We start from the raw sequence: 13,873 nt of genomic DNA on the forward strand, positions 1-13,873 counted from the left end.
TTTTTTTTTTTTTTGTTAAAGCTAACTTTGATATAATGTACATGATGTAGCTTCCAAACAAAAATCCCCTTTTTTTAATCCTGGGGTTAATTGTAATAACTAATAACACTACACTCATCTATGTTTAAAGATCTAGTGTTATTATTTGATGTTTATCACTTCTCTTGTTCTCCAAATTAAATTTGTGTGTGGTTGGTAAGAGAGTCACAGGTGTTAGGAGGCTGCAGTAGGAGGTAGACTTTACCAAAAATTCATATTAGTCACGACTGATTTTTTTTTTTTAGAAACCAAAAGCATAGTTACAACTTACAACACTAACCGACCAATCATATTATGGAAAAAAATCATAATAATTTGAAATGAAACATATAAGAAGAAGAAAAAAACGTGTGAATTCTTAAATTGTAATAAGTGATGGAGACAAAATAATACAGACTTACACCTAAAGCTTTAATTGTAATAAAGTGGTGTGTAAGGCAGATTTGTATCCCAAACTAGTTTCATATTTTCATCACATGAAGTAATGTAATTTTTAACATCATTATTTGTAAATTTCAGAATTTATAATATTTATTCTTAATTTTATAAATTCGTTAAAAATTGCTTAGTACTCTAAAAATAAGTGGTTATATACAAGTAAAGAAGAAAACAAAGTAAGTGGTTTAAAAATTGCTTAGTAAGTAATAAGTACTCTAAGCAAAAAAAGTAGGAACTCTAAAAATTGTTTAGTACTCTAAAAAATAAGAAGAAAACAAAAGTAAGTGGTTAGTAAAACTAAAACTAGAAGAGTGTTTTATTACGAAGCATTTAAAGCGCCGACGAAAGTTGAAAGAAGACACGAAGAGGAAGAGAACAACACACACGATTTCTCGTCTGATTTATCAGTTTCAGATTCGCTCAATTTTTCAGATTCGCTCAATTTTTCAGATTCATCTCGGATTCACTTGATTGTCTTCTCTCCGGTGAGCTAATTTAGATCGTTTGTTAAAAAATTTCAAGAGCAATTTCTTAGTGAACGTTAGATCGACGAATTGGTTTGATTACTAAAGCTAACTTTTTTGGTGGAAACTGAGCTTAAAGTTTCAATCTTTTTGTTAAACTGAGTTTTGGGTTTTTGTTATGAATACAGGGAAATTGAAGATCTGGGTGCAGAACTCATAAGCACGAGCTATATATAGCCATGGACGAAAGTAATTTTTTTTTTTTTGCTAAATAGCTCTCTTCTACTATGACTATGAGCTTTGAGGCTAATTTTAGTAGCATATAGAAAGAAACAAAGAGTATACCATATATGTCTAGGAACAGATTAGTTTTACTGTTGCCAATGGTATGCTTTGATAGTTTTGGGGGCATTTCAGTTTTGTGATTTTGATATTGTCTGAATTGAGATTGAGAAGAGACTTAGATTAGATCACGAGACGACGTCGTTTCTCCTTTTCCATGATGTTTTCTTGAGTGAATTTGCAAGTGTTGGAACCTACTGCTAAGTTTTTAGAGTATGAGATATATCCATTGCTTTAGGATTTTGTCGTTCATCCCATACGTGTGCAACTAAGCATTGTGTATCTGTTTCATTGCAGATACTAAATTTGTATCTGGAAATGGTAGAACCGAGCTTGTAAAATTCATTGCTGATAGGCATACCAAACTCATGAAACAAGCCGCTCGATATTATTCCGCACTTAAAGGTTAGTACTACAAATCTATTATCCATTACTGCCTAGGAGCCTAGTCTTGTCATGTTTACAAGTCCTGCAAGTTTAGCTTTACCTTTCTATTCAAGAAAAGATGACTTTCGTCTAGGATAATAGATATGAACTAAGCAAAAGACATTTGTCTCTGTTTCGGTAGATGCTATGGCTCGTGGGAGAAGAAGATATTCACTTGTCAAAGATGTAGACGACATGGAAACAGGAGCATATGACAAACCTCTTCCATGCTTTGGTTGTGGAATCGGTTGGTTCTCGTGAGTACTTTTGCTTCTCCTGTTAATTCCGTTTTACAGTCTTAAGACCAATCCTGATTTAGTCATATCTTAAACAGCTTTCTCCTAGGATTTATGTTTCCACCTTTGTGGTACTATGCTGCATATCTTTATTTTGGGAACTATTATCGTAAAGATCCTAGAGAAAGAGCTGGTCTTGCTGCTTCCGCAATCACTGTAAGTAATTTATATATGATTTTGTCTATAGTCTAACTTAGATTAGTTGAAATGACTCTGAATTCGGATGTTAAATCGATGCAGGCGATGGGATTCTCTCTTGTGTTACTCGTGTTTTTTGCTGTCCGGTGGTTTTACTATCCTTAAAGGTATACTACAAGATAAACTATGTAACTATCATTCATACCTACAAGTTTCAGTGTTCATCAAGGAATAGTCGCTAAACTCATGTACATTCACATAAAACCAATGATTTTTACTTTGACATTTTTATCAAGTTGTTTATAATTTTTTGTTCACAACATATAGAGTTTGTATACGAACAAAGAATCAAAAAGAACAAATGGTTTAATGGTTGTATTGTAGCTTTACACATTATTTTGGCTGTGATTATTATCCTCGTCTAAACAAAGTCAGCGAAATTAGATTAGTTTATTGGTTTCATTCATTCATTATCCTTTTGGCCGTTCTGTAATGATTTTGTGGACTGTTCGCTTTATCCTTAAACGACGAACCTTTTTCGTTTCTGGTTGGCCGTCGTTTTTAGTGCGCACATTAAAACTTCAAGCCGTTTAGTACGCATATCAGAACTTCAAAGACGGCATGACGTGCTGCTCTCGGAATGTAAAACGGGCGATGTTTTGTTTCCAGTGGTGATAGGTACGTACGGCGGGGAGTTCGTATATATTTGTTGTACTTATCAACAAGGAGAAGTATATGATTGATTCGAGGGATTCGATTATGCTCAATCAATAAAAAGCTTCCAATAGGTTAATGCCACGACAAATTTGTGGATCTCTCTTCCAAGTAAGTTAATAATGGAATCATTAAGAAGAGCTTTAATCAGTATTTTTAAAATCAAAATAGTACTAATAAAGACGACATGTAATACGATTGGATGAATCAATGTGGTAATATAGACACGTGCGGGAGACAGGCTGTGTTGTGTAATCTGGACGATAGCTGTCTGAAGAAACTTAGACGATACTTCCGATTCATCTAGCGTCTCTCTTTTCCCAGCCTGTCTCTTTCTCTTCTTACTTATTTTTAAATATGTAATCTTTATAAATTAGTATTATATTTTCCTAAGCTATTGTGGCTCGTTTCCAGACCAATATACAGGTATCTCTCTACCTAAACTCCAGATTCATGTCCATCTGTTGTGTCCAATTATTTCAGTCATCATTCTTTGTTTGCTCTATATATAAAAATAAAATTTCTTTTTAAAACTATACTTAGCAACAAACCATCAACAACAACAACAAAAAAAACCAGAAATTCTGACTCTTCGGTCTAATCATTTTTGGTTGTGTCTCAGCCTTTTCATGCGGAAATTGAGTTTAAATCTCGTATGTGTGGTTTCTTTAAGCAAGGGTTTGTAAAAAAACGCATGGTACTAGGCTACTAGCTAAGTTTATGTTACATGCTATTATTAGTTAGATACTACTATTCTATTGGTTGAAGCTGATCACAGTCTCTTTTGATGAAGATACAATTTTTATACGTTTTGAGTCACAAAAAGACTTTTAACGTTTGGTGGATTTGTCACATGTGTGATCTCAATAAATAATTTTTGATCTATGGAAAACTATTTTTGATTCGATGGCCTCAGCAAATTTTTGGTTTGACAAAATACTTTTTGATAAGCACTTTTTCTTTCACTAACTTTTTTCACCCACGTAAATCATTCTGATTCTTAATTAGTTTAATGAGATATTATAACCTGGTGTGATTCTCCCGAAATCGATATGCTCTTATTATATTTTCTTTATACGTAAAAATCACTATCCTCTTTTTCTTTGGTTAATATATACAAGTTTTATAGTATATGATTTTAGTTGATGCTTACTTTTCTTTCTTTTGGTCTTTAGGTTTAATAGTGGGACACTGAATACGAAAGATAAGAGCCAAAATTTCAAAAATTAATAATATTTCTTTTTCACAGACAGAAAGCTGGTGGCGATGGCCATAATTTTAGGACTAGCTATCAAATTTTATATATTTCAAGCATAAAATGCGTTGTTAACTTGTTACATCATATTTTGTATTCTTATTTTTCTCACTTTTGGGATTGTTGTCTTACCGTCAAAATGTTACGTGAATAATTTACAGGAAATACAATTACGTATAAGTTATAACTTACAAGTTTTGATCCCTTTCTGGTTATCAAAACGTATGATCCCAGCTTTTATTAAGCATTTTAGTTGTCTGTTTCCAACAAATAATGATATGAAATAAATTAGGAAATGGTGGTGGCCGAGTGTACAACACATTAACGATAAGGTGGAACGTTACACAACCCCAAAAAAACAGGGTTTAGTTTATTTATATAATTCATTAATTCGCTTACAAGTATTATTAGGCTGAAAAGTGTTTTTAACTAACACTTTAAATTTGATATATTGATAGTGTACTAAACTACAAAATTGTTAAAAGGGTTTATGAGATATTAAAGATGAGTTTAATTAAAGGGTTGGGATTGGATGCTGGTCCCCTTTTCTTTTTTCTTCACCTTTTTTATTAAGTGATATTTTTTGTTCAACTTTTTTTTGCTCCTTCCACTTATCGAATGTGGCAATATTGTGGCAAGTAATGAAGAAAGTATATGGAGCACATAAGCTCTGTACGTAATGCTATTGCTACCCATCGACATTTGATTTCATTATCGTTTGATCTATCGCTATTATAAAGGTAGAAGCATGATAACCACTCCTCTACCCAACCAAAACAATAGAAAGTATAAATAATGTATTTAAAGTTTAAAACACAATTTTTGTTTTTTTTTAACGAACTCTTAAATTTGCCAGACCATTGCTTTTACTAAAACTATACACCGAGTTTGAGCATAAATACTATAAATGTTTGTTTATTATATATCTAAACTGTGAATTTTTTTAGCCATGGTTTTGTTGTGTTAACTTTAGGAACAATCACTGATAAGATCTGCGGAGCGTTTTCCATATGCATAAACACCGACGACTAAAAAAGTGAATGCACAATACCACATTCAAGTCCTCGTCCTGACAAACTGACTACAAGTCTAAATCAATCTTTACGAATAAAGATTCATCATATTTCTTTGACTTCTTTAGAAATGATTCATGTGGAAAAAGCATAATCATATATATTGCGAAATAGGGTAAATATGTGTGTAAATTGAAATTTACTTTGGTTTTGTTTCTTTAAATAAACGAATAATTGTAAAAGGAAAGAAAAAATAATTTGTTTAAGGAGAGACAGGTCGACAAAAGGTGCGGAGGTTTGTGTTGGGGTGTAGCGAGAAAAGGGTAAGTAAACACTTTACAATGATGATCACCACGCTCCAATTATTTCTGTCAAACAGAGCATGAGCATCCCTCTAAAGTTATTTTCCAAATTTATATGTAACAAAAATTTAATACTATACGTGGACTTTTTAAGTACATGCATATATAATCGTACATTTCTTTTAAAATAGTAATATACATGATTCGTGTTTACATGGAAGTGCTAATAACGTATTTTGCGTGTTTACATGGTAGTAGTACATGGAGTGATGACAACATGTTTTGTGTAGCGATGACCAATGATAAAGATTATAGTCGTGACTCGTGAGAGTGTTTTTAGCGAGATAATAAACAAATACGCAGAAGTAAAGCTCGAGTTAATTACTACAAAATGTAAGAAAAGTTATTTATATACGAAGTAAGTGTTAACCCATCATGCATTTAGTGATAGAAATAAAAATAAAAGTGTTGTGTTGCGTATTTCGTAAGTTCTTCTACCAAATAGAGCTAATTGTTCCACTTTAATTACTGTAGCTAGTGGATTTGCAATTGCAATTATGGTTAAACAGTCCCAGATAATTATTAACGTCCACTTTTAACTAAATTTTCTATAATTTTTCAGTCCTATTTTAAAACCTCTGTTTTTTTTTTTTCTTCTTTCAGATTTGAATGTTAAGCCTTAAGCATCGAAACAACTTTGAGATCGTGTGATTGTCTTCATGTCACCATGGTAAAAGATGTGTGCCGTGACATTTTTTAGGAAAATATTAAAATAAGATATTTGTGTTTAACAATAATGATTTAAAAAAAAAACATTAATGTAATAATTTTGCAACTTTTGTGAATTAATTCCCCGGAAATCAAGTACAAATCCTAGAGATCTATTTTGTAGAAACATAACCCATTTAGTCCCCTAAAAATCATTATTAATTTTGAATGTTGCCGTGTTATTCTGAAAAAAAAATCACAACAATAATTTTTTTAAAAATATTTATTTGTTGACTAATCCTAATCAAGGTATTATTATATTTTGTGTAATCAAAAGTTGAAAGTCTTACATTGAGCATGAAGTTATTTTCTTACGTAGCTAGTAAAAATCTCGTGGTATATATATATAGTCGAGAAATCGTGTGTTGAAATGTTTCATTGGGAAAACAATATAGTATTTGGTATGTCAACATATGTTCGATTATATGCATTAAAATTACTTGCATGATTAACATAACGTTTGGTAAGCAAAAAAAACATATACTATTACTAACTATATCTTTTGGTCGACGGCTCCGACGTTGCTTGTAAACAAGGGTTATCCAAGACGGGCCTTAGTGGCAACATATATCCTCAACAATTCTTTAATTTATCAATCATTTAAACAAAATTAAACTACATTTTGACTAATTTGCTGTGTTATTAAATCATTGAAACAAATCCGATTAATTAGGATACATATGCAAATAATAACACTGAAAATATATTATAGTTGGACGGCTACGAGAAAATAACATATCAATCTTTTGTTTTTTTTCCATGTCATTTTCAAATATTGCCTTTTTATATATGTATGATATTAATATATACTCCCTCCGTTTCATAATATAGTATGTTTAGAAAAATATTTTTATTTCATAATATAGGAGATTTCCAATTTTTTATGAAACTTTTAGATTAAATTTATATTTTATATTGTGCAGACTTGTTTATGATTAGTTAAACTTTTTTAAAATTAATTATTTTTTAATATGCGTGTTTTCACTAAAACATCCTATATTTTGAAACGGATAGAGTATTAAAACTTATGGGAATTATGGTGCATTATCTGTTTTTGAACAAAAAAAAGTGAAAGCAATTCGACGAAATTTCCAACTCAATGATTTGAATTTGAGTCTAAATAATATATTTAAAATTAAAATCTTCGGCGCGACATGGTTCAATACCATGACAACAATTCCTTTCCGTGTCCGTATGATTATAAATCTTAATCATTGTTTTAATTAATAATTACCCTCTTTTTTAAAAAAATAACGTACTTACAAAAATATTAATATTATTGTTAATCTCTCTCCCACTATATAAACCCGTTTACTCCATTAAATGGTTACTGTAATTAAATCCACAAGTCTCTCTCTCTTTTCTCAACTTTTTTTAAAATGGACGATCAACCGCCGCTGATCTGGCCGCAGTTTGAATCCACCGGATACACTCGTCGACGATCACCAATCCCGACTATATTAGTTCCAGCGATGATCGGAGTTACATCAGCGGCTATATTTCTAATCTTTGTAACCTTCGTCGTCCCTACGTTTCTCTCCATCACATCACAGATTCTCCAACCAGCTTCAGTGAAGCGAGGATGGGACTCGATCAACGTCGTTTTAGTAGTTTTCGCCATTTTATGCGGCGTACTCGCTAGACGAAACGACGACGGATTACCTTCGTCGTCGTCGTCTTCTTCACAATCAGAAGAAGCTGTTATGATCAGTGGTGAGGTTAGTAAGATCTCATCAACGCCGACGGTTTCATCAGAGCATTGGTTTGATGATGCGTATGATGCTGATAGGCTTAAGATCTATGAGAGTGTGAGTAACCGGAGTTTTATTACGCCTGCTTTATTACCGGTTGTTACCGGAACTGTACCGTTGAGGCGTAGTAGTACTTCCTATCCTGATCTTAGACAAGGTGTTTTCAGAGAAACTGGTGATCGCCGGTTCCGGTTTTACGACGATTTCGAAATTGATAAGTACCGATCAGTAAACGAATCTGAACCGTTTCTGAATCGTTCTAAAATCGAGATTGAAGAAGAAGAAACAGAGCCTAAAGAGATTCATATTGATAAATTCGTTGTAAAACCTTCTTCTCCGCCGCCGTCTCCGCCGCAACAACCACCGGCCCCACCACCTCCGCCTCCTCCGCCACTTACTCGACAATCGCCGGTTGAAGTTTCGCATAAACCGAGAAGGACTCAACGTTCTGTTAGAAACAGAGATGTACAAGAAAACGTGAAACGCAGTGAGACTAAGTTCAAACGAACGTTTCAACCTCCGCCATCACCGCCTCCTCCGCCACCTCCTCCACCACCTCCTCCGCTTGTAATGGCTACGCCACCGAGGAAACAAGGGACTCTTCAGCGGAGAAAGAGCAATGCGGCTAAAGAGATTAAAATGGTTTTCGCTTCTCTGTATAATCAAGGAAAGAAGAAGAAGAAGCTTCAGAAATCTAAGAGAAAGGAGAGAATCGAATCTTCTCCGGTGGTTGTGATGGAAGAGCCGCCGCAATACCAATCGTTAATTCCGCCACCGTCTCCGCCTCCTCCTCCACCACCACCACCGCCTCCGCCGCGATCGTCGCAGTCTGTGTTCTACGGGTTGTTCAAGAAAGGAGTTAAGAGCAACAAAAAGATTCACTCCGTTCCGGCGCCGCCTCCACCTCCACCGCCGAGAAAGATTCAATTTGATCCTCAGATACCGCCACCACCACGGAGATCCAAATCCGGAAGACCTCCACGTCCGACGAAACCGACGAGTTTTAACGAAGAGAACAACGGACAAGGATCTCCGTTAATCCAGACTACGCCTCCGCCTCCACCACCGCCTCCGTTTAGAGTTCCGCCGTTAAAATTCGTGGTGAGTGGTGATTTCGCGAAGATACGGAGTAACCAGAGCTCTAGATGTAGCTCCCCTGAACGAGAAGTGTTCGACATTGGTTGGGGTCTAGAGCTCACTCAAACTGACGGCGGAGTTGAAACAACACCCGCCGTGAGCGGCGGTGGTGGTGTGCTGCCGGGGTTCTGTCCAAGCCCGGACGTGAATACGAAAGCCGACAATTTCATCGCCAGGCTTAGAGACGAGTGGAGGCTTGATAAGATTAACTCCGTTAATAGAAAAAGGTAACTGGGCTTTGTGTAAGGCCCATTATGAAAACGGCGTAGTTTTTGCGTCATTTCATGACCTGAAAGTGCTGAAGCAACAACATGCACAAGTAGGATCTGTCGCGTCATACGACAAACATCTACAAAGGAAGTTTGGTAAACAATATGGTCGAGATGTTCTTTTTTATATTGGTTGGCGATTTCGTTGTGATTTAAAGCAATGTGCAGACACAACACAAGGACTTAAATTTAAGTGGGTATTGTCGGTATAGTTAATTACTGGTAGTTGGTTCGAACTGGCTGGTTAGTTTTTGGGTTTAACCGGTTGAGGGGATTTTGTTTGGTTTGGTGTGTTGGGTTTTTTTCAGTTTTGGACTTTGGAGTGTGGGTATGAAAAGTTAGTTAATAAATAACTTTGGTGTTGATATTATTATTGTTGGTACGCATAACGTATTGATGTATGTATGGGCCATTGGTGTATGAATTATATAGTTGTGGGGGCTCTGTATTTTGTTGAGCCTACCTCTTGTGACTTTTCCCTTTCCCTTCGTCCTTCTTCATTTACATAATTTGTAAATGCTCTTTAGAATTGGTTTTACAGTTTTTACATTTTGTAGTCATTTTAAAAACAATTAATTATTCCATTTTGAGTTAGAGGATTCTCCCTGCGTTAGCTATTATGCTAGCTCTTAAGAAATGATCTTCAGTTTTTTATTTATCATCGATATGATTAATCGTTGAAAACGTTTTAGTAAATGAATAATTATCTTTGATGGATGCAATCACCAAATTAATGGATATGTTTCTATACTTTTCATGAATGGGCAAAATGTGTCAAAGAAAAGTTTCAAAAGATAAAATAAATGAGATTGAGTTCATGGGATGGTTTTCAAGTAAATGTTTGAAGCTTGAGTGTAATGACAACCTTCACAATTTATCAAGTATGTCTCACTTTTTGTGTTTTCTTTTTTTTGGTTGCTTTTAAGTTATGACAAACTACGCGGCCGAAAGGTATTTTCACGGTTGAGATTACAAGATGAAACAAATTGGAAAATCGAAATGATCGAATTGCTAAATCTTAGACAACTAACATGGAGAAATTGTTTTTCTTTTGTTGGGATAAAATGTGAAGTATATTAGTATATTAGCAAAGGAAAAAGTTGTGTTACAAGAGCTATATTACCAAACGAGAACTAGTTATATACATGAATGATTCTGTTATTGTTTCTCTGATTTCTCAAGCTGCTTATAAAGTAAATTGTTATTTCCTTTATCTTCCTTGTGACAAGCCAGTGAACAACCAAATCTATAATCACATCTGACAGAATTGGTTTTGTCAAACACGAAATGTCTAGCTTCTTGAACAACTTATTGACATGTTTCTCATAAGAAAAGTAAAAGGGATATAGATGTCCTGAAAATGAAAAGCAGAGTCAAGAAACAGAGGACAATGGCCTTAAAACAATAAGCTTACTTGCAATTTGCAAACTTCTATGATTGTATGTATGTGATTCGGTACTTTGTGCTTTAGAAGGTCCATCAGGCCCAATGATGCGGCGTGATGAATACGTAGTAGTGCTGGGCACGAAACGGGTACCCTTGAATTTTCTCCGACCCTTTACTCGTCCCGACCCTAACGGGTAACTGAAAAAATTTACTCATACTCGACCCTTAAATAACGGGTACCCGGAGAAACGGGTAGCCGGTAAAAAATAGTTAACCCTTTACTCGTCCCAACCCTTTATTATTACCCGGAAAACGAGTACTCGATAAAAAAATGTTAATAATCGCAATAATAATTTTATCTTTTGAAATCCAAAAAATAAAAAATTCATAAATTTATGCAATATATAGTTCCAAAATTATAAAATTACGAATTTTGAAAATAAAATAATATATTAATTCAGTTAGGCTAAGTTGAACTTAGGTTTTAACTCTAACTCTATAAATTAATAATAAATAATAATAATAATAATACAAAATATTAACGGGTATTTACGGGTCGGGTAGCAAAACGGGTAAAGAGCCAAGTAACGGGACGGGTATTGAAAACTAAACTAATACCCTATACTCGTCCCTTACTCACGGGTAATATAAATATAATACCCTTTACTCGACCCTAAAGCTGCGGGTACTTTTTTTTTTGGGACGGGTACGAGCCGAGTAACGGGTCGAGTACGGGTAACGGGTATTAGATATGGAAGGGAAGCTAGTTAGTTATTTCCCTTCCATATCTAATACCCGTTACCCGGAAAACGAGTACTCGTTATTATTACCTAGGCGCAATATGAAGTATGAACGAACATACGACAATTAAATATGGAAGGGAGGCTAGTTATAAACTTATAATTCATCCGGTCCAATTGCCAATGTCTTTTGACCGTAATTAATAAGAAATCATTAAGAGATCAAATGAAATAAAATCACATTATACTAGTATTAGTTATTAAGAGTGGTAAAGTTGTAAATAAATTAATGAATAATTAGAAATTGTTTGTTTCCTGATTAAAAATCAGATCTTTACAGGAACCGCAGATCGCTCAGAAAATGTAACAAGATGCTCTCAAAACCATGTGCATTTCCATCAACCTTCGCCGTCTCAGTAGCTTACACAAAAATCGTTTTTGCTTTCTTCTATTATAATAAAATCTATCTAAAATTTACCATATAATATATATGTATTAAGAAATTTGTGTGTGGAAAATATTGAAAAGTGGTGTTTACACGTACAAGTGGATCCATCCAAGTATCTCTAAACTCTATAGATATTTGGAATCTAACATTTGTGTGTAAAATTATACTGTATAATCTTCCGAAGCATTTAAGTTCACATCAAATAATATATAAGACCTCGGGACAGAAGGTAAACCAAACTTCCTCATCCCAAGACAAGATTCTCTGTTTCATTTTTTCCTCCATAATCAATCAAGAAGGGATTCTTGTATAAAAAAAATAATAACAGAGATTACATTTGAGGTGCAAAATATATACTACTCTTAACAATTTTAAAAAATAAAAATATCTAGAGTAGAATAAATACTATGTCATATTACAGTATATGATTTGAGAAATCTTTATAATGCTTTTGATGCAATTATGTTTATATATGATCTCGTGGAATATATACATTTTGCAACATATATCTATATTAACAAAAAAAAATGTTTATCAAGTAACACTTGTATTTGTGATAATCATTTTATAATCCAGTTCATATTACTACGGTTTCTTGTCCATTCAAAGAGTATCGAAAATACGTTTTGATTTATATCTTGTTTAATAGTAATCAAATGTCAAACAATCCTCTTAGCTAGTATAATTCAATGTTTGAACACGAATCACATTATTTTAACACAAACAACATTAATTAATATCGTCTAAAGGAACTTCACTTCACTTCCTCCTCCATAAATACGTTATACCACCACGAACACTTCTCTCTCTCCCTCTCTCCATCTATAATCTTTTCTTCTCTCTCGCCGGAAAATTAATCAAAATGATTACCGGCAAAGATATGTACGACGTACTAGCGGCCATGGTGCCGCTGTACGTAGCTATGATACTAGCCTACGGTTCGGTACGGTGGTGGGGCATATTCACTCCGGACCAGTGCTCCGGTATAAACCGGTTCGTTGCGGTTTTTGCGGTTCCTCTCCTCTCTTTCCATTTCATCTCCTCCAATGATCCTTATGCCATGAACTACCACTTCCTCGCCGCCGATTCTCTTCAGAAAGTCGTTATACTCGCCGCACTCTTTCTTTGGCAGGCCCGTCTCTTATAATAACCTCTCAATGCATCATATCTTACATATATAGTTAAGGGAACTTATCAGCACATAGTCTGTTTTCAACTTATTTTGAGAATATATTTGTATGGTTTATCTCTTTTGATGTTCTTTATTATGTTTAGTTTATAGTTTTCCTAAATAGCTACCAGGTTTTGATGACACTTATCATTAATATATAGTCTTTAGATCTAAAATTAATGATTTATCAATGAAACATAAGTAATCAATTTAATTTATAGTGTGGTCCAACATTCTGAAGAGCTTATTATTGTAAATTGAGGGTACGTGGTTCGAATCTTCCCGGATGATGCTCTTCCCGCCTAAGTCTATGATTCAAACCTCACATAACTAGCTAAGCCTTAGAGATATAAAGCTAGTTATGTTTCTCTAAACACACTTACACATGCACACATCCTCATGTTTGTATATATATTGATGATTATATATTGTGATATATATTAATTCAGGCGTTTAGCCGCAGAGGAAGCCTAGAATGGATGATAACGCTCTTCTCACTATCAACACTACCGAACACGTTGGTTATGGGAATCCCATTGCTTCGTGCTATGTACGGGGACTTCTCCGGCAACTTAATGGTGCAAATCGTGGTGCTTCAGAGCATCATATGGTATACGTTAATGCTCTTCTTGTTTGAGTTCCGTGGCGCTAAGCTTCTCATCTCCGAGCAGTTCCCGGAAACGGCCGGTTCAATTACTTCTTTCAGAGTTGATTCTGATGTTATCTCTCTTAATGGCCGTGAACCCCTCCAGGTTTGAATATTCGATCCGTTTCAT

At 34.5% G+C, this 13,873-nt stretch overlaps 3 protein-coding genes across 3 annotated transcripts in view; all 3 read left to right on the plus strand.

The window, feature by feature from the left end:
* LOC104733950 lies at nucleotides 746–2,552 on the plus strand. The gene is made up of 6 exons (XM_010453476.2): nucleotides 746–962; nucleotides 1,130–1,190; nucleotides 1,581–1,688; nucleotides 1,852–1,966; nucleotides 2,044–2,161; nucleotides 2,246–2,552. The coding sequence occupies exons 2-6, from the start codon at nucleotides 1,181–1,183 to the stop codon at nucleotides 2,306–2,308; spliced, it is 414 nt and encodes a 137-aa protein (XP_010451778.1). The 5' UTR covers nucleotides 746–962; nucleotides 1,130–1,180; the 3' UTR covers nucleotides 2,309–2,552.
* Nucleotides 7,455–9,833, plus strand: LOC104733956 (formin-like protein 13). Its single transcript, XM_010453479.2, has one exon. The coding sequence runs from the start codon at nucleotides 7,575–7,577 to the stop codon at nucleotides 9,312–9,314; it is 1,740 nt and encodes a 579-aa protein (XP_010451781.1). The 5' UTR covers nucleotides 7,455–7,574; the 3' UTR covers nucleotides 9,315–9,833.
* The window catches only part of LOC104733965 (auxin efflux carrier component 2-like), a 6,364-nt gene continuing 5,220 nt past the window's right edge, over nucleotides 12,730–13,873 (plus strand). The window contains exons 1-2 of the mRNA XM_010453489.2: nucleotides 12,730–13,058; nucleotides 13,547–13,849. Of these exons, the coding sequence (XP_010451791.1) occupies nucleotides 12,789–13,058; nucleotides 13,547–13,849 (573 nt within the window). The 5' untranslated portion in view covers nucleotides 12,730–12,788. The remainder of the gene's footprint in view (nucleotides 13,059–13,546; nucleotides 13,850–13,873) is intronic.

The sequence above is a fragment of the Camelina sativa genome, chromosome 2 (genome assembly GCF_000633955.1).
Source record: "Camelina sativa cultivar DH55 chromosome 2, Cs, whole genome shotgun sequence".
Taxonomy (NCBI): Eukaryota; Viridiplantae; Streptophyta; class Magnoliopsida; order Brassicales; family Brassicaceae; genus Camelina; species Camelina sativa.